The 20,236-nt window shown below is 66.8% G+C and overlaps 1 protein-coding gene across 12 annotated transcripts in view; it reads right to left on the bottom strand.

Moving 5' to 3' along the window:
• KCNT1 (potassium sodium-activated channel subfamily T member 1) overlaps positions 1–20,236 on the bottom strand; it is a 70,159-nt gene that overhangs the window by 24,616 nt on the left and 25,307 nt on the right. For 7 of the 12 annotated variants that reach the window (XM_049711707.1, XM_049711710.1, XM_049711709.1 and 4 more), the window contains exons 1-8: positions 17,364–17,839; positions 6,296–6,375; positions 5,699–5,798; positions 2,090–2,146; positions 706–754; positions 567–626; positions 356–430; positions 206–289 (exon numbers count right to left, since the gene is read on the bottom strand). In XM_049711707.1, the coding sequence (XP_049567664.1) occupies positions 206–289; positions 356–430; positions 567–626; positions 706–754; positions 2,090–2,146; positions 5,699–5,798; positions 6,296–6,375; positions 17,364–17,824 (966 nt within the window). In that variant the 5' untranslated portion in view covers positions 17,825–17,839. Of the gene's footprint in view, positions 1–205; positions 290–355; positions 431–566; positions 627–705; positions 755–2,089; positions 2,147–5,698; positions 5,799–6,295; positions 6,376–17,363; positions 18,223–20,236 lie in introns of those variants that run through there. The other 5 variants (XM_049711712.1, XM_049711719.1, XM_049711714.1 and 2 more) reach the window with 2 other exon arrangements.

Here is a 20,236-nt window from a genome sequence, read left to right as displayed (position 1 = left end):
GGCATCCCGTGGTGACAGAGACACGTATGTCCACCGGTCAGCCCGGCCTCCTGGGCACCAAAGGAAGCTGGCCAGCTCCCCATAGGGCCAGGGCATGGCGAGCTGTGCCCTGGGGTCCTGGGGGCCTTGCAGAGGTGAAGCGGGAGGGGAGGGGCGGGGCAGGGGGGAGCCCACCCTGCCCAGAGCTGCCCGGCCCGCGGCTCACAATCATGTTCTCCAGGGCGTGCTTGGCCAGCCAGCAGTTCAGAAACACCGGGATGAACAGGTTCCGCAGCGGCGGCCAGAATATCTGCGGAGGAGACGGGTCAGGGGGCGCGGGCTCGGCGGCCCCTCCCCCAGCTGGCGGCTCACCCACCGTGATGATGAAGGGCAGCGTGTTGATCATCTCCAGGACGAAGGCCACGCGGAAGATCTGCTCCCAGATGTTGCCCTGGGGAGCCAGGGGGGTGGGCTTCAGAGCAGGTGGGCGGGGAGGGGGCCAGGGAGGGGTGTGGGGGAGGGGTGTGGGGGAGGGGTGCGGGGGAGGGGTGCGGGGGGAGGGCAGGGCCAGGCCTGGGGGCACTTACTTTGTAGCTGAGGTAAGTGAGGAGCGTGGTCTCCAGGAAGCTGACGGCGGCCACGGTGACCTGGGGCGGGGAGGGGCCGGAGCCTCTGAGCGGGGCCGCGGCAGGCGGGACCCCCCAGAGCCGTGCTGCCTCCACTCACCTGAGTGGCCCACAGAGCCGTCTTCCTCTCCACCCACAGGATGGGGGCCCTGGGGAGAGAGGCAGGTGAGCCCTGGGCCTCTACTGACCGCAGGCTGCTGCTTGAGCTGGACGGAGGGCAGCAGCCTTGCCCTCGGAGGGGCTGAGGGGAAAGGGGGCCCCAGGGCGGGGCCTGTGAGGCCAGGGCCTAAGCGGGCTGCCCTGGGGACGGGCCGTGGGCTCAGAGTCTGCAGCTGGCCCAGGTGGCCTCCCCTTCTCGTCTGGGCTCCCAGGGACAGGCTCCTACGCCCATCCCCGCAGGGGCAGGGGTGCTGGCCATCACGCTCCCCGGTTTCTGACCTCAGGTCCTCGTCCATAACCCAGTAGGGGAGGGGAGTGACTTGGGTGGGGGTGTCCCTGCCCAGACGCAGCCCCGGGACAAAGGCTGGGGCGAGACCAGCAGGAGGGGTCAGGTGGCCGTGCTCAGTGCAGAGCCAGACCCCAGACGGCCAAGGCCCTGACCCCCGTGGGCCCCTGTGGGGTGGGAGGGCCCCCGCCGCAGTGGAGGCGTTGGGCTGTTGTTTCCTTGGCCGAGGGACACAGACTCTGAAATCCCTGGGCCTTCAGGGCTGCTTGGACGAGAGCTGGGCCCGGGCTCAGGAGCTGCCCTGGCCGCCACCCCGAGGCACAGGCCCAGAAAGCAGAGGCTTCCAGGGCCGGGTGTGAAGGGAGGGGCTGGCGTGTCCCTTCCACCCCAGCTGTGCGTGCCTTCCAGGGACAGGGCGACCGGGCCAGAGCGGGAGAAGCTGCGGAGCTGGGGACACAGTGCGCAGGGTCTGGTACATTGGGTCCTGCTACTGCCAAGTACCAGGACCGCTCTGCGAGGCTGGGCCGGGGGTGCCAGGGGAGGGGCGTAGGTGCAGGCTAAGGCCAAAGGGGGGCTCTGGGTTTGGGGAGGCTGGAAAGGAGAAGCTTCCATCAGGAAGGCGGCCAAAACCCTGGGACACGTCCTGACGTGTGGACCGGGCACCCCCGCCGCTCTGGCGTCACTTCCCCCTGCCTGACTGGGCGCCTGCTCTCTTTGGCTAAAGGGCCGTGAGTTGCAGAGGCAGCGATTGACCCTCCGGCAGGTCCTCACTGCATCTCTCCTCCCACCCACGGTCCATGGGGGCTGGGCCAGGCCGGCTGCTGCTGACCCTGCTGTCACTCTTAGATTGCTCCTGGGCCTCAGGGGCTGTACGCTGAGGGGCCATCCCGCCACTGCCCACTGCTTGGCCAGGGCCTGGGGGTCCCAGGAGGGTCACGGGCTGCGGCTGGGCATCTATCCTGGGGGGCTGGGCAGTGTCACCCTCTGTCCACCCGACCCGGCCCTGGGCCTCTGAGTGGGAGCTGGGTGGCAAACTCACCAATTGATCTCGGAGGACGACTCGTTGAAGGTGTAATTCTGCTTCGGGCAGCCCCAGCTGTGGAGAGACGGAGCTGGCCGGCCACGGCCCCTCCCAGCACCGCCCCCGAAGGGACCAGACCCTTCCCAGGGTTGCCACGGGCCTAGGGCATATGGGGGGCACACTCTCCCCAACCAGGGCCCCCACAACTCAGACAGGCGTCTGTATTCTAACACCTGGGGGACAGGCAGCTGCTCGCACCCTGCAGACGCTCTCGGAGGCTCTCTAACGGATGAGGGGCAGGCCGGGTGAGGAGAACACAAGAGGTGAGCCCAGGAGGGAGTGGGGATTCCACCCGGGCTGCCAGCAGAGAAAGGGCTGCGCGTGGCCAGCGACGGACCCTGCAGCACTCAGGGCCTCCTGGAGGCCAGAGCTGCCGAAACAAGGCCGGGCGATGTGCGCGAGACACGCAGAAGAGCCGAGCTCCTGCCCCGTGGTGCCGGCTCCGAGACGCAGGTCCCTGAGTCACTCCCGAGGACAAGCCTCCCCACGCCACCTGGATGCCCACTGGGAGGGTGGCGGGGCCTGGCAGACGTGCTAGTTCTGCCCCAGATTACAAGCAAAGCCAGGGTCACTGGCCAACAGGACCTCGCTCTCACAGAGCCCCATGATGACGGGCAGCTCCCTCCTCCTTTTTTCTCAACTGACGCACTTCCTCCTAAGCCTGAGCCTGTGGTTGCAAACTCAATGCCCACAGCGGCCGCCAGCCCCCCTCCATCCCGCCGCCCTCCATCCATCCATCCATCCATCCATCCATCCATCCATCCATCCATCCATCTATCCACCCATCCAGCCACCCTCCATCCAGCCACCCTCCATCCGTCCACCCTCCATCCAGCCACCCACACATCCAGCCACCCTCCCATCCAGCCACCCTCCATCCGTCCACCCTCCCATCCGTCCACCCTCCCATCCGTCCACCCACACATCCATCCAGCCAGCCAGCCAGCCGCCCTCCATCCAGCCACCCTCCATCCATCCATCCATCCAGCCAGCCACACATCCATCCAGCCAGCCTCCATCCAGCCACCCTCCATCCAGCCACACATCCATCCAGCCACCCACACATCCAGCCAGCCAGCCACCCTCCATCCAGCCACCCTCCATCCAGCCACCCTCCCATCCGTCCACCCTCCATCCAGCCACCCTCCCATCCGTCCACCCACACATCCATCCACCCACACATCCATCCAGCCACCCTCCCATCCGTCCACCCACACATCCATCCATCCATCCATCCACCCTCCCATCCAGCCACCCACACATCCATCCATCCATCCATCCACCCTCCCATCCATCCACCCTCCCATCCAGCCACCCTCCCATCCGTCCACCCACACATCCATCCATCCATCCATCCACCCTCCCATCCGTCCACCCACACATCCATCCACCCACACATCCATCCAGCCACCCTCCCATCCGTCCACCCACACATCCATCCATCCATCCATCCACCCTCCCATCCAGCCACCCACACATCCATCCATCCATCCATCCACCCTCCCATCCATCCACCCTCCCATCCAGCCACCCTCCCATCCGTCCACCCACACATCTGTCCATCCAGCCAGCCAGCCACCCTCCCATCCGTCCACCCACACATCCATCCAGCCAGCCAGCCAGCCACCCTCCCATCCAGCCACCCTCCATCCAGCCACCCTCCCATCCAGCCACCCTCCCATCCAGCCACCCTCCCATCCGTCCACCCACACATCCGTCCATCCAGCCAGCCAGCCACCCTCCCATCCGTCCACCCACACATCCATCCATCCAGCCAGCCAGCCACCCTCCCATCCGTCCACCCACACATCCATCCATCCAGCCAGCCAGCCACCCTCCCATCCAGCCACCCGCCATCCAGCCACCCTCCCATCCAGCCACCCTCCCAGCCACCCTCCCATCCAGCCACCCTCCCAGCCACCCTCCCATCCAGCCACCCACACATCCATCCACCATCCTTACATCACCCACCTCTCATCCACCATCCACCTTCTATCCACTCATTTATCCACCCACCCATCCACCCGCCATCTATCCACCCATCCATCCAGCGTCCTTACATCATCCACACATACACCCTCTCATCCGCCATCCACCTTTCTATCCACCCACCCACCCATCCATCCTCCTTCTATCCACTCATCCGTCCACCCAGTCATCCATTATCCATCCATCTCTTCATCCCTCCATCCATCCACCCACCTGTCCATCCATCCCACGCATACATCTACCAGCCCTCCCCTCACCCATCCATTCGCTCTCCCACCCACCCGTCATGTGCCAGGTGCTGTGCAATGAATACAACAGAGCCGGTCCCTGTGGGAATGTAAAGCCACATGTCCCAGACGCCTCTGGGAGTGGGAGAAGGTGGGATGAACCCAGGAAAGTGCTTGGAGAGTCAGAACCCCGGTTTCCTTCTCAAACCACCACGGTGGGATCTGTCCTCCTGCACTCCTGATGAAGACAGGAGGTCCGTTCTCAGGAGTGGGTGAGGGTCTGGCCTGGGGAACCCACCCCGCTGCACGTGGCGGGGAGGTAACTACAAGCTTGCACTGTGAACTTTGACCCTGGCCTCCTTCCCAGCTCAGCGGGCAGGAGCCCAGGGGCCAGGCCTTACCCTGCAGGGAAGAGGGGAAGGATCTGCCCTGAGGAGCCAGGCAGACCCAGGGGACGGTGGTGACCAACTGGCCACACACCCTGACCACAGGGCCCTCGGCCTCCGAGAGCCCAACCTTAGTGTGAGTGGCCAGACGCTTGAGGAAGTCCCTTCAGCGTGAGCTCGGGGGAGCAGAGACTGAGCAGAAGGGGGAACTGTAAGAAAGGAAAGCGGTTCAGACAAACCCGAAGTGCTGATGGCAGGGCGCCTGCAGGGGGAGCGGCGCTTGGAGACGAAGCGTTCTCAGAAATCAGAAAACACAAGAGCAGAGGTGAAACTCTCAACCAGAGGCGGGAGAGAAAGCTGGGGAGACCCCCAGACAGAGCAAAAGAGGGAAGCAGTACCGTTCCAGAACCTTCCAGAACCCCACATCTGGGTATGAGGGAGTCCAGAGAGGCTCCCGGAGCAGATGGGGAGGTGGGCCGGGAGGGGCAAGGGGAACCGGGTGGAGCCCCAAGAAAGAGGCACACCCCTGCCCTGCACCGCGAGACTCACGTCCTCCCCCCACCGAGGCCTGGCACCCCTGCCTGCCCAGCAGGAGCTGCTGAGCGACCCAGAGCCCCTCGCTGAGACACCCCCGTGCACCCCTGGGCGAGCAGGGAGGGGGCATCCCAGACCCCCAAGGAGAGCTCTGTCCAGGTCCGGGTGTGGCTGCAAACGCAGCCGTCGTCCACGACAAGGACACCCTTCTGCCCGTGCTGAGCCGGCTGGTCAGCTGGAGCCTGAGGGTGGCATCCTGGCCACGGCTCTGTTGGGGAGGGGTACTGGGTGGGGGCCCATGGGGGAAGGAAGGACTCCCCAAGGCCCTGGGCACAGGGCGCCGGGCACGGACCCCTGTGCGGACCCCATCGGCCTCTGTAACGGCAGAGGGCCCACAGGAAGGCCCAGCCCCGGGCCCGCAGGTCACCCACCATCCGATCCCCAGGGCCGGGTCGTCCAGCAGGACGCGGACAATGTAGAGCAGGCAGGTCAGCAGCTTCAGGGAGAAGTTGAGCAGCCGGATCCTCAGGCCTGTGGGGGCGGGACGGTGGTCAGGGCTCCCGGACGGGCCGGGGTCCCAGCCCGCACTCCGCCCTCTGCACCTGGGCCTCCGCACCGGCTGCCCCGCCAGCGCTGACCGGGTGGCTCTGCTGGGCCGGCCTCTGAGAGGCTTCACCCTGTCCCGCCTCATGGACGTGGTACAGAGGGCTCCCGGGGCTGGTGTCACCGGTGGGGGGGGGGGGGTGAGGGGAGCAATGGACAGACTGACGGGCCAGGACCCACGGGCACCTCCGCACCCCATCTTGCATCCCAGGGGGCCAAGCTCCTGCTGGGATGCAGGTGGAAGATACCCGCAGCGGGAGGGTGGGGCCACACGGAGGGGCCAGGGAGCCCCTCGGGGTGAAGGGGCTGAGACGGTGCCACCTGGCTGCCAGGGGCGGCGGGTCCCCACAGGGTGGAACGTGGTGCAGGCCGGAGGTGAGGGGCACTCCCGCCGCCCTGCCCCCCACCCCGAAGGCCCCACTCACTGGATCTTTGGTTTTTGATGAAGAACAGCTTAAGTCTCTCCTTGAAGGTGTTCTCGTTGACGTAGAACTCCACCTGGACCCTGGGGGGCGGGCAGGAAGAGTGGGCCCGGGGCCAGCGGGGGCTGCAGCCCAAAGCCCCCCACACGGCGGGCCCCTCCCCGCTGCCAGAGCAGGATCAGCGCTGCCACCTCGGACAAAAGGCCCTGGGTGCCGCATCCCCACAGGCCCCCAGCGGACCTGCCCACCGGCTGCTGCCTTCTCAGTGCCCAGGGACCTCCAGGCCCCGCAGAGGTGTATGCTCACAGGCCCCTAGCCTGGGCTGTCACGGCGGCCACCAGGATTACATGTGGCCTGTGTGGCCCTTGGCTCAAAACATGCCGTATCATTAGTATAGAATGTTCCAGAAGCCAATGGTCAGCTGCTTTGTCTGGAGGCCCCTGGTGGTTGAGCCTGGAGACTCGCTGCAGCCCGCGGGATGGTCGAGGCAAACAGGCCGGCAGTGGGCCCCCTCCCTGGATGACCCCCAGATGCCCTGAGCCCCTGCCCGGGCTCCCAGCATCCTGGGAACAGACCACACGGACTGGCAGGATTTTGCTGTCGAACGAGGAGGCAGGGGGTGGGGATGGCTCGTCTGGTCACTAGGGACCCGGAGGCCACGGGCCGCTGCCCCCGCCTCGGCCGCAAGCCCGCTGTGGCCGGCATGCTGGCTAGGCGAGAGCTTAACGTTCCACCATAACGGAAACTCCAGTGTTGACAGCACGACGACGACCCTGTAGCCAGGTTCCCGCGGTGGGAATGGTCCAGCCCCGCTTCTCCCTTGCCGGGTGGGGGCCCTGGGACGGGGCTGCCTTGCTCTGGGTTAGCACCTGGCATCTGCCACACGGCCTCCGTTCCAAGCTGCATCTGCCCCACTGGCAGGTCAGGACCCCACAAGCAGCCCGTGGGCATCACTGTGGCCAGTCCTCGCCCCCTGACCAGACAGAGGCACCAAGAGCCCGGGATTTGGGGCGGGGCTTTTGACCGGAAACGCCTGGTCCAGATGCCAGGCCCTGTGCCTCACCTCACCCAGATGTCAGGTAGAGGCGGCCCCGCCACCCTCAGGGATGTTGCGTGGGTGCGATAAGACTGTCCAGGTGAGGCAGCTGCTCAGGCACACTCTGTGTGAAGACCGTGACACAGGAGGCAGAGAAGCTGAGTGCCCTGAAGGCAGAGTAGTGCTACCCAGAGGCACCCTGGAGGGCTGCATGTAGGAGGTGGTGGTTGAGCAGATGGGATGCAGGACAGTGGTCCACAGGCAGAGGTGAGGCGCACGCTGGCCCAGGTCCCTGCTCCCCACCCCTACCTCCCTGTCGTCGTCCACCAGGGTGGAGGGCTGTGAACGTTCTCCCCCTCTGACCAGGCTCCAGCTCCTATCGATGCAGAAATTCATGCCGCTGTCACCTTGAAAGTTCAATGGCGCTGCTCTGCCTGCGGCTGGCTGCCCCAGCATCTCCACGAAGCGTTTAAGCCTGTTCTAGGCATAGTGTGTGATACAGACTCGATGTGTTGGCAGCAGCCGTCTGGACCTTCCCTGGTGATGGGCCCACGGGAGGGGGCTTGGGCAGAGCCCCAGCACCTCCCTGACCTTTGCCGGCTCGGGGGCCCTGGCCTGACCACAGTGGCCCCCACTGCTCACAGGGCTCAAGAAGGGCCCAGGGGGAGGAGCTGGTGGCGTGGGCCCTTCCCCACTCTCAGGTCCCGGTGCAGGGCGGTCAGCCGGGGTGGCAGGACAGGCCTCCTGCAGACCGGCGGGGTCCAAGCCCAGAGCCAGTGGTCAGTGCACCCCACTGCACCCCAGGACACCCCACTGCACACTGTACCCAATGCACCGCACTGCACACAACATCCCAATATACCCACTGCACTCCAGCACATCTCTGCGTACCCCACTGCACCCTAGCGCACCCACTGTACCCCAGCACATCTCTGCGTACCCCACTGCACCCTAGCGCACCCACTGTACACAGCAGCTCAGCACGCTTCTCATGTCCCAGTATATCCCTGTGCACACCACTGTACCCCAGTGCACCTGGCGTACACTGCACCCCAGCACATCTCAGCATACACTGTACCTTGGTACACCCACTATACTCCAGTATATCTCTGTGTACCCCACTGCACACTACACCCCAGGATACCCTACTGTACCCCAACGCATCCACTGTACACTGCACCCCAGCACGCCCCACTGGACCTGAACCCCAACCTCCTCTGCAGGTGCTACCCAGAGCCGGGTTGCGGGAATCCGAGGGTCCCTCTGGGGAGTTGGTCAAATGCCTTCTCTCTGAAGGAGCAGCTCAGACAAGCCAGGCTGGGCCTGGGCCAGGTCAGGGGGCAGACGCCCCTCGGCGGTGCCCACGTGTCCCGAGGGACCACTCCCCCACCGTCCTGCCCTGCACAGAGAAGCCTCCAGGAGGGGTCCCCAGCCCTTGTGCCCCTCCACTCGGGTACCCCCTTCCTGGCCCTCATCTGGCCAGCAAGGTCCAGCTCGGCCCACGTGGCGGGTGCGCGTGGCTGGTGGCCGAGTCTCCCTCCTTCCTCCTCAGCCTCCCGGGGACCTGCCCCCCCGTGCACCACGCCCCCAGCCCGCATGCCTCTCACGGCGGCTGCCGCTGCTGCCCCCGCAAGTCCCCGCACAGGCCCAGGGGTCAGGACTGCCAACCGGGACTGGTCACGCCTCAGACATGGAACCCGTCAGCCCCCTGCCCGGGCGGCTGTGGACACCCATCTGCACAGGCCCCCCCCGGCCCCGGGCGCTCTCCACGCGGGAGGAGAGAAAGGGGTGGGGGGCGGCGGAGCCCGGCGGAGACTCGGCCCCGGGAGGTCGAGCCTGGGTGCCCGGGGAAATCCACGGAGCGGCGTCCGCTTTTAATTTTTCACGAGCTGTGGCTGCCCGCTTCTCCCACCACAGAAAGTAAGTTACAAGCTTCCCATTTACTCTGAAGTGCGGGTGCAACGGGTGTGATTCAGCTGCAGGATGTGCTCTTGGCTCCGCAAGTTGCTGGGGGATGCGGCCACGCCGGGGTCACGGACCGTCTGGCCTGGCAGAGCCCCGCCCCTCCCCTGCCTGTGGCCCCGCCTGTCTGAGCCTCGGCCGCCTCACCTGGGGCTCGGGCGGCTGCCACGGGCATCCTGAGGGAGACTGGCAGGGCTGCCGCGACCGTGGAGAAGTTAACACGGTCCTCTCTGTGCCTCAGGTCCTCCCTCGTAAAGTCCAGGTAGGTGTTGGTTTTCAGAGAGAGGATGAAGTGAGAGACGGCCACACCCGTGGCCGGGGCCCGGCGCCCACCAGCTCGGTGCGAGCGATCGGGGCTGGACCTGCTCTGAGCCTGACTTCGGTCCACACCCACCACTCACATCACCCAGGAGAGACGGCCCGTGCCATAGACCCACGTGTATGGCTGCCGGCCACCAGCTGTGGCTTGAGGCCCTGTGGCGGCCCCATGGTGGAGCCGGTGCCCAGGCCCACAGGAAGCTGCTCTGGGGAGCGGGGGAGGGCTCCGTGGGGGTCCAGAGCCAGGAGCCGGCTACGAGCTCACAGGGCGACGGCCCGGCAAACAGCTCGAGAGCCGGGCGAGGGCAGACAAGGGGTCCACTCCGTCTGCACCCGCTCGCATGCATTCACCCGCTCCTTCGGCAGGACGCCCGGCGGGGAGGCCTGGGCGCACCGCGGGGCCCCTGCTGCCCGCTGCCCGGGGTGCAGGAAGGTCTGCGGCACTGGGCAGGCCTGGTCACGGGGCCCCGAGGCTTCTGAGAGCCCCAGCCCCAGACGGTCCCTGGGGTACCCCCTGCGGTTCGGCCATAAGCCCCGAGGACTGGACAGGCCAAACCCACTCCCTGTCCCGGGACAGTCCCGAGCCCTGCTCCCTTCCATCCGCCATGGAGTGAGCAGCTCTCAGGCTGGCGAGGACGGCGGTCCAGGCCGGGCAGCTGGAGGGCCATGTCCCCAAGCCCTGCCACAGGGCTTCTCGGAGGGGTCCCGCCAGCCCCGTCCCTACACACATGGAAACTGAGGCCCACCCAGGCTGGACGCTGCCTCAGGTCACCCAGTGGTCAGAGGAGACAGGGCTCTGGACTCCCTGGGTCTCCCGAGTTTCAGGGGCGTAGGAGTCAGGTCTCAGCAGGCTGCCGTGGCCCATCCCCACTCAGCTTGCGTTCACTGCCGGTGTGCAGGGCCTTGCCCACGCTGGGGTGGCCCAGAGGAGGCCCCCTCGTGCCGGCAGAGCAGCTTGAACTCCACCCACCCCCCCCACCCCCCCCCAACCAGGACCGGACCTGCCAGGCGAGGGCAGGTGGAAGAAGGGGCTGCAGCTCTCCCTGCTGACCGGCAGCTGACGGGCAGGCTGCGGGCGTGGCCTTCCAGGGATTCCCGGCAGGCAGCTCTGGCACAGATGGCCTGTGCCGGGAAGCGGCAAACGCAGGGCCGGGCGGCCGGTCCCGGTGGGACACTAGGCACACGGCTGTGGGGAGGCCCACCCGCCCAGCTGTGCCAGCCTTGAACTCACAAGGGACCGACGTCTGGCGGCCTTCTTCCCGGTCTACTGCTGTGTGCCGGTGGCTCTCCAGCAGGTGCCCGGGAGCTCCACGCAGGAGGCCACGGAGCCCCGGGCGAGACGCAAGAGCAGGGCCGGGGCCCAACTGCCAAGGCCGAGGCCGCGGCTACTCTGCGAACGGGCAGAGCCCCTGACCCGCCCTGCTCCCGGGCAGTGGCAGGTCCCAGGGTGGGCGGGCAAGGAGCCGGGCTGGGCTGGGTTTGGAGATGGGGCCCTCAGGCGGACGGGCTGTGGACGGGCTGCTCTGCCCCAGCTGCAGCCTCGCCTGTGGGGGCATCGGGGGCACAGGCTCTCCTGCAGCTCCTCCCACGGAACAGCCTGGGGCACAGTCCGCCCGCCGTCCCACGTCAGCCCACAGCCATGCGCCTCCCCTCTGCCACTCAGCCCTCCCGGTGCCTGGCACACCGAGGAGAGCAAGGGCTCCGGGTGACCTCTCAAACCAACAGACGGCGCCGTCCTGGGCCTCCCCAGTCCAAGAGAGCGTCCTTGTACTGGCGCCTTGGCTCGGTCAGGGGCCCTGGTGAGCCTCCTTGGGCCTCCGAGGGCCCAGGGATGTTTGCTCTGCCCGTGACAATGCAATTCTGGGGCAGCAGGACCCCAGCCTCGGCCCCTCAGGTGGCCGCAATCGTCCACATCCTCCCATGGTCTCAGACCCGCTCCTGGTGGGGCTGGGAGAGCCCTGCGGTGGAGGAGGTACCTTCCCCCTCCTGTTACCCACCGCACCACCGCTGGGGGGCTGAGGCCCAGGGCAGCTCCCAGGCTCCTGCCGGCGGCATAACAGCGCAAAGCCTCGGGCTGCAGGGGGCGGCGCGGGGAAGCCCTGCGCGCGCGGTGGTGGCCAATGTCGACGGTGTTAATTAACGAGACTAAAAACCAGGCCCCAGTCGGTGGCCACCCTGGACGCCGTGGGTGTGAGCAGGTGGGGGGCTCTTTCCCAGGAACGCGCCCGATGGGGCTGCTGAGGGCGCTTGGGTACCCCGACCTCAAAGCACCCTCTGCTTGACCTAAATCCTAGCTGAAGCCAGGAAAAGCCTGGCAGGGCTCACGGCGGGGCAGCCGAGCCAGGCGCCTGGGGGTCCGGACGGTCACCAGCGGTCACCTGTACGCCTGTCCCCACGTAGGCACCACGGCAGGGGTCCCTGCTCCCTCCCGAGGGCTGTGGTCACAACCTGTGGGGTGTTCGCCTCCGGACACCCCCGTCTCCTACCCCCAGGCTCCGCCCCAGGAAGCGCCACCCGAGGCCCAGCAGCAGCGGCCGTGTCCCCGCTCCCACCCGGCTGCAGGGCAGATGCTGTGGCCGGAGCGGACCCTCCCTGGGCTGGCATGGCTCGAGCTGCCCTCCCTCCCCGGGCCTGCCAGGGGCTGGGAGGCCACCTGTGAGCCAAGCACTTCCTGAGACGGAGAGGAGTCCAGGCTGAAATCTTCCAGGTGAAGCCTGGGGACGGAATGGAGTGGACACATCAACGCGGACGGATGGACAGACAGAGGGCCTGGGCTCCTGGACCAGGTGTGGGCAGGGACACATAGGGAGGACGCGGGCAGGGTCCGAGGGAAGCAGGGGTGCGCCCGTGCGCACACTCCCGACTGGGCCTGGCACCCTCGGCACCCGCACAGCGGCACAGTGCGCGCGGCAGTGCGGCATACGTGCCCCGTCCCGCCCGGGGCGGGACGGGGTGACCGCTAGACCTGGGAGACCGCACGCGGGATGGGCACCCGCCTGTGGCCAGGCGAGCGGCAGGACCGCAGGTCTGGCGAGGGCTTACCGCACTGTTCGGCACTAAGCCCGCCCCAGGCCCTGCGTGACCCCGGTGTCCAGGAAGCAGCACCGTCAGCCACCCTCTGACACCCAGGAAGCTGATGGCCGCAAGAGGCGGGCCCCACACAGGGCCACTGGCTGGACGACCTCTGCTGGGCTCCCCCGCCCTCTACAGGCCACTGCACCCCCTGCCCTGCCCCTCGGCTTCCTGGGTGACAAGGCAGGCCAGTGCTTTTAGGGACCCCCAGGGGCAACCCCTCTACTGGGCCAGCAACACACACCTGCTGCCCTTTGGGCGGCCTGGCCTAGGGCTCTACCAGACTGACCACAGCCAGATTACACCAAGGTGGGCGTGGCCTGTGCCGACCTGGGAGGGAGGCTAGGAGGAAGAGGCTGGTGGGAGCTGCCAGACTGCCCGTGTTGGGGCGGAGTAGGGAGGGGGGCACAGAGGGTCTGCTCTTTGCTGGTGACACACCCACCTGGGGCCTGCTTCTCCGCAGAGGGCTTCACGGGGCCTCTCTTTCAATTCTTAAAGCAAACATCTTCCAGAAGGGGAAACCAAGGTTCAGAGAGGACCACTGCCTCCCTAAGACCACAGGCGGGGAGGGGGGAGCGGCCTGCCTGCCTGCCTGTGCAGGGCCCTCTGGGTGGGACCCCCGGCCTACAGCTCCTGGTGCCCCGGCGGGTGAGGTCTTGGGTGGGTGTGGTGTGGGGCTGGGCGCTGCAGAGAGCAGGGGAAACCTGGGCTTAACTGGGCCCAGATTCTGCGTGTTTATCCAGCTCAGGTTCCCTCTGGCCTGGGCGCTGCCCCCAGTGCTGAGTCGGGCGACAGCTGCACCCAGGGTGGCAGGAACCTGGCAGGACCAGAGCCGGTCACAGCGGACCAGGAACTTGCTGAGAGCGGGTGAGGGGCGCCGGCAGGAGAGGACAGGTCGGGAGAGGGAGACTCGCCCTGTTTCTGGAGGGGGCGGGCACATGAAAGTGCAGATCTGCAGGGGAGGAGGGGCGGGGGAGGCCCGAGGGTCCTGGGGAGAACAGCACGAGGGCAGGGCCGCGCTGGAGCCGCCCGAGGGGGAGCCGGAGCTGGAGGAGGCGGCCACGCGTGGGGCTCAGAGCACGCGGGGAGGGCGGGCTCGGGCCCCCAGAGCAAAGTGCACAGCTGGTCCTGGGCTGGCCAAGCCGGTGTTCCCTGCAGCCCTTGCTTCCTGCCCTCCCCGGCCCCCCGCAGTCCACAGACGGCCCCAGGGCTCTGCAAAGGCGGGGCCTGACCGCCGCCGCCCCCGCGCGTCCTTGGTGGGCAGCCAGGCTCAGAGGGGCCGCCCTCAGTCAGGGCCCTGGGTGTACGGGCGCCCCCCAGCGGCCACTCTCTGAAGCTGCCGCCCGGGTCTCCGGGCGATTTCAACCCCCGCCCAGGCCCTGCAGCAGCCGCACTGGCCCCGCCCAGGCCCCACCCCTGACTGCACCCCGCCCCCAAGGCCCCACCCCACCTGTGGGCCTTTGCACGAAGACCCCGCGGCTGGAGCTCCCCCTCTCTCCCCACAAACCTTCTCGTCAACCCAGCTTTGAGCGAGCCCCTCCTTGGATGTCCCCTCCGGGTGAGGGTCCAGGGTTGGTGAGCTCCGCCCCTGAAACTACCCCTGGGGAGGGCGAAGACAGCCTCCTGGCCCAGCTTCTAGGCCTGGCCTCCTGGCGGCCTCCCACTCCCCCGTCCAGGTCCTCCTGCCTTCCCTCCCCGGGGACCCTCTTCCTGCCCTGGAGTTCCCTTGACCTCTGCGCGCGGCCTCCGGCGGGTCCTCAGAGCTCATCCTGGCCTCTGGCCTCCACTCCTCCCCTTGCCCGTGTGGCCCCATCCATAGCCACACCCACACAAGGGTCCCCACTCCCCGGCCTGGGCTCTGCCTCCCGGACTTCTCCCCGTGGCCGTGCCTCTAGGTACCCCAAACTCAGCCGTCCACAGAGCGCTCCCCATTCCGTGCCATGACTCCCCACAACTCTCAGACCCCAGAATTCTGCCTCCTAGATCCTTCTGCAGCCCGTTCCTTCTCACCAGGGCCCCTGCCATGCCTTCCCGGCTACCCCCACGTCCCCTCCAGCAAGCCACCAGTGAGCCCCTCACCTGGGACACAACCCAAACCCAGGGGGCGGGGCCTGCTACGTAAGCAGGCCCTTCCTCTCCAGCCTCACCTGCCCCAGCTGTCCCACCCCTCTGCATCCCTCTTCCTTCCAGGTCAGCACACCTGGCACCCGGCTAGGACCTGAGCTGTGCCTGGAAACCTGCCTACACCTTCCAGTGGTTCTGTCCCCACCAGCCTGGGGCTCTGCAGGGGTGTCCCCAAAAGCCAGCACACTGCCCTGCCCCCCTGCTCTCCTGCTGGCCCCTGGGCGACAGCTCCGGGCCTCGGCACCCTCACCCCATTCTGGCTCCGGGGGCCCCTCCTCCCACACACAGCTGTTGGGGCCCAAGGACTCGTCTCTCAAAGGCCAGGGGGCAGCCCACGTCCAGGGCCGAAAGCACCCCCCCTGCCACCAGTGGGGCCCCCGAACTCGGGCCCCAGTCCATGCAGGCCAGCTTTGCCGTCCCTGGCCCCGACCCGAGGCTGGACTCCTGAAGACTCGGCAGGAGGTGGGGGACTGCGCTGGGGCCCCCCAGCAGATGTGAGGCTACACGGCAGCACCCCTGGGGGCAAGGCCGCTCAGCCCCAGGGTCGCTGGGGGCATGAAGGGGCCCTAGCCCAGCCGTGACCCCCCGGGAGGGTTCACTACATGGCCAGCCTCTCCCTCACTGGCTCTTCAGCTCCAAAGCTCTCAAGCGATGGTCCTTATCACCCCCCCACACCCCGGTCACGTTTCTAACGATCCCCCCACAGCGTCCAGGAGATGGGGGTGCAGTGCTTCAGGGGCAGGTGGGGGGGGGGCGCCCTGGGCAGGGACGAGGCCTCGTGGCCCAGCGAGCCCTGCCCCCGGCTGGCTCCAGAAGGCGCGTGCAGGACGCGGGCAGCCGCAGGAGCTGCGGCCACAGGCTCCCTCCGGCAGAGGGCAACCACCTGCCGGCTCTGGTCTTACTGGAATCTCTATCAGACTCGTGTTCCTAAGGAACAAAGCCTGCAAGTCCTCCCCTGCTCTGAAACCTGCCATGGCTCCCTACTCCCGTCCAGAGCAAACTCCACAGTGTGCATCTAACGCTTGGGGAGAGGAAGCTACAGGCGCCAGCCCTTGGTGCTGCTGGGCCAGCGATGCAGCTGCAGACACTCCCTCTACTCTGCAGAAGGAGGCTGATGAGGACCCTGAACCTCAGGGGCTGCAGGGGGACTGAGTGAGGCTGCTCACATGAAGGGTCATCAGCACAGGACTGGGGGTGGCAGGGGTGGGTATGGGAGGAGGGCTCCCTGGAGGAGGTGTCCCTGCCACCACAGCTCCCATGCTGCACTGCGGGTTCAGATGCAGCCTGGACAAGACCTGCCATGCCTCTGTCCCTGCACTGCCTGCAGGAAGAGGATGGAGAAGAGAGGAACCTGGTCTCCAGGGCCTTGGCCGGCCCTTGCCTCCCTCCTGCCCAGGGGCTGCCCATCAGCTGCGTGAGGCCACCAGGCGTGCCCGTTAGAGGTACTCAATCTCCAGCCTTAGCAGTCTCCTCCGGCAAATGGGAATGACCGCTGGGCAGTGGCCCCCAGGGGCGGCCAAGGAGCAGGAAATGGGGTTTGAGGGTGGGGAGGGGCCCAGAGGGCATGTGGCCAGCAGGAGGGGCGGGGGGAGGCTCCCCAGGCACTCTTGGTCTGCCATCTGCCAGGCTGAGTCTCTGCCAACCCCTCGCCCCAACCCTGACACGGCACAGCGCCTCCCCCAACCGCCCCAGGCTTTGGCCCTGGCTGTTTCCTCTGCCTGGAAGCCCCTGCCCATCTCCCTGTGCTCCCCCGCGAAGGGCGAGCGCCCCAGGAAGCCCCACTCTCCCTGTCCCGGCCCAGCCTGCACCTCCCTCTACCAGGCACAGGTTTCCGCGCCCACGACATGTGCCCACACCACTGGGTCTGATTCATCTCGGTTTCCCCCGCAGCATCTAGAAGGGCTCCTGGCACAGGGCAGGGGTGGCCCTGCATTAGCCCTGCAGACTGAGCCTCAGCGCCCGCATCTGTGAAATAGGCTGTCGTCCTGCACCGGGCCTCAAGGAGGGGCCGGACAGGGGTTGGCACTGCCCCTGCCTGGCTGGGGAACCAGCCTGCTGCACCTCAGCTGCCACTGGCTCCAGGCACCAGCCCCAGGGAGCCTGAGCCCTGATACACCCCAGCTCCCATCTGCTATGCAGCTGCTCACCTCTGAAGCAGGACACAGATGCTGGCCCTGCTTCCCCCCAAGTGGCTGCTGGAACCAACAAGAGTGTGGCCTCCAGTGGGGCAGGGCTCGGGCAGTGGTCACCAAGCCACCTGGCACAGCGCCCAGGTCCCCACTGCCTTTCTTCCCTCCGGTCTTATCTGCAGGCCCTCTGTGCTCAGTCTCTCAGAGCAGAAGGGAGCAGGGGTCCCACAGGCTCCCCGAGGCGGGCTGGAGACACACAGAGCGGTTGGGGCGCTTGGCTGGGGGTCCCGAGGGAGACCTCGGCCGTCCCTCCCTTCCCGGGGCTGCAGGCAGCGCGGCAGGTGCAGCCGAGCGGAGCCCGTGCGGGATGCGAGCGCAGAGATGCAAGGCCCCTCCCGCGGCGCCCCGCGCCCCGCGCCCCCGCCCCTACCTCTGGCCCACGTCGCTGCCTACTGAGCCCCCGCCGCGGGCCGGCAGCAGCGGGCTGAGCCCGTGCGGCTCCTCGGGGGCCGAGGCGCCGGCCGGGGCGCCCCCCGGGCCCGCCTTGCCCTCGGAGGGCGAGCGCGGCAGCTTGGCCCGCGCCATCCTGTCGGAGCGCACGGCGGCGTTGGGCGGCGGGCGGCAGGCGGCGGGTGGCGGCAGGGGAGCGGGCGCTACCATCTCCGCGCGCCGCCCCGCCTTCCCCGCGCCTCCGCCGCAGTGGAACGGCCGAGGGGGGCTGGGAAACTGGGGGCGGCCGGGCTCCCTCCCGCCGCGGCCCGGGGGCGCCCAGGCTCGGCCGCCTCCCCACCCCGGAGGCTGGGTGCCCAGAGGACGCGCCACGTGGGAGAGGGTCTTGGCGTCCCAGGCTTCGAGGGGCTGCCTTACAACGGAAGTAGTAGTAATAGTCATGCTGACGGTCACGGCGCTGGGAGGAGGGGAGGGATAGTAGCACGGTGACAGCCGGTGGCTCTCGGCCGGTCACCTCCGCAGGCGGAGGCCGCTGGAGAGGGGAGCCTCAGCCGGCCTGTGGGTTCTGGGGACGCGGGTGGGGCTCTAGTTGGCCAGCCCAGAGCCACGCGCACCTGCCAGCCCTTACCCCTGCTGCCCAGGTTGGGTGGGTCCAGCCCCTGGGTCAGGTGGGACATCGCTGTCTGTCCTCCCAACCGCAGGCACTCAGGGGTCGCCCTTCCCCCCACCTCCTTCCCCCCAGAGCTTTCTGGGAGTCCACGGGGGTACTCGTTTACCGGTGCCCGCATACCAGGCTCAGCTCCGTGCCAGGCGTGAGACCCCAGCCGCGGATGAGCCAGCTACTTCCTGGAGCCCAGTCTGCGCCCGACGCCCTGCTGGGCGAGCTTGGATCCTCTCACTGAATACAGACAGCTTGAGGAAGTGTGCAGATTTCTGTCCGTTTGCAAAGTGGGGAAACCAAGGCACTGAGGGAGGGAGAAGTACCTTCCCCAGGAGACCAGACAGGAAGCAGTGGAGCGAGGTCTCCCACGCGGGGCCAGCCGACCGAGCCTCTGCTCCCTGTTGCCGCACCGTGTGGCTTTTCTGCCCAATTCCTTCCATTTTCACAGAGAGGGAGGCCTGAGGTGACTCGCCTAGGTAACGGCCGTCAGGTGTTGGCGCTGGGAGGACCAAGGCTGTGGGCTGGCTGCCCTGCAGCCCAGCTGGGTGCAGGGGGGCTCAGACGACAACCGTCCAGGCTGCCGGGGGGCTCCAGGCCCTGCCGACGTGTCCAAACCCTGACGCCAGACCGGAGCCTGCAGCTTGGCCAGCCTGCCTACCTCTATGTCTTCACCCCACTTGTGACCCAGCAAACCACCAGGGCCCGGTGCTTGCAGAGGTCTGCAAAAGGAAGGTGGGCCTCAGTACACCCAGCCCCTGGCCTGGCCCCTCCCCAGACATTGCCTTGTCGGGATAAAGCCATTCGGTGGCGTCAGCAAACACTCATAGTGCATTTCCCCCGACCGCCTTCTACGTCCCATCCCGTCCCGTATCTGCCGAGGTGTTTGTACTGGCCAAGCACTGGGAGGCCCCTGCCCGCCCTGGGCAGAGCGGGGCAAGCCTCTGTCAGCCATTCCCTTCCCTTCCCATGGAGAGAGAGGCATAGAGCGCCTGCAAAAGAGGGAGGGCTGGAAGTGCCTCGGGCCTGCTGGTGAGCGAGACGCATGCAGCACCGCGGGCACGGGCAGCGCCATCTGCGGGGCCACGCTGAGGCCCCTCTGTATGTGTGTCCACGCGAGACAGGCTGAGACCTGGGACCCTTTGCTGCAGTGCTTGCACCAAAACAAACGTCTCTTCGAGCAACGAAATACAAAGAATCGATAAGGGACTAAAAATAACTGCGTACATGCGCAGGTGGGGCAAATTCTGGACAACAAGATACGAAGAGACAGAAACCCCAACTGCCACTTCTGAAAAGCTGGGAGCAAAAGCAGGGCACTGCGCGAGACCCCTGCACACACCACCAAGGGGTGGGCAGACCTCCTAAGCCACCTCTCCGGCCCGACCCCTGGACACATCCCTACCCTCACCCCATATAAGGAACCAGACGCCCCCACCACTCAGCGAGTGAGCAAGGGAACCTATTACTTGTTCACGCTCCCCACTACAGCAGCAGGGCCCCCAATAAAGTCTTGCCTGAATTTCTGATGTGGCCTCTGATCAGTTTCTATTGATTAAGGGGGCCAAGAGCCCTGGTCGGTACCACACACACAATAGACCATCAGGGACGTTCACCTGTGCACCCCAGGAAGCTGTGAGAGGGGCTCCTTGAGACTCTAGGGTCCACGAAGAGACCAGAACTTGATTTCCTTGAGCAATGGCAGCGAATGGCAGCCCATCTCAGAATGCTCGTGGGAGCGCCATCTGTAAGGGCACAGGATGGCAAACGCCTCATGTCCACCCACGGGGAAGGCTCAGCGTGTCTAGCGCATCCCACCCTGAGTGCTGTGTCTTTCCCATTCTGGGTTTTGAGAATGCAGTGGGTTGGCAGGTCCCGATGGTGTCTGAGGTCCAGGGTCAGATCAGGTGACAGGGGCAGGATGTCCAACATTTTGTGTGGCGGGATCTAATGACAAATACAGGCTGACGTGTGGTGGTTACGTCTGGGAGTGGGCTGGGGGAGGCCTTTCAACTGGCTGCTGCATCATTTAGGTGAGGTTTGATTTATTTTGAAAACAATGGTCCACTTCTATGATCCAGAGTCTAGTGGTATCTTCCTGTGTGGGGAGGACAGACAGCCCTCCTGGGTGGACCAGTGGCCACGGCTCTGCATCCCCAGGGCACTGTGAGGAGTGTCCAGTGGGCAGGCGAGGC

The sequence above is a fragment of the Orcinus orca genome, chromosome 6, assembly GCF_937001465.1.
Source record: "Orcinus orca chromosome 6, mOrcOrc1.1, whole genome shotgun sequence".
NCBI classification, from domain to species: Eukaryota; Metazoa; Chordata; class Mammalia; order Artiodactyla; family Delphinidae; genus Orcinus; species Orcinus orca.
Note: the sequence above shows the minus strand (reverse complement) of the source record. Positions and strands in the feature narration are given on the sequence as shown.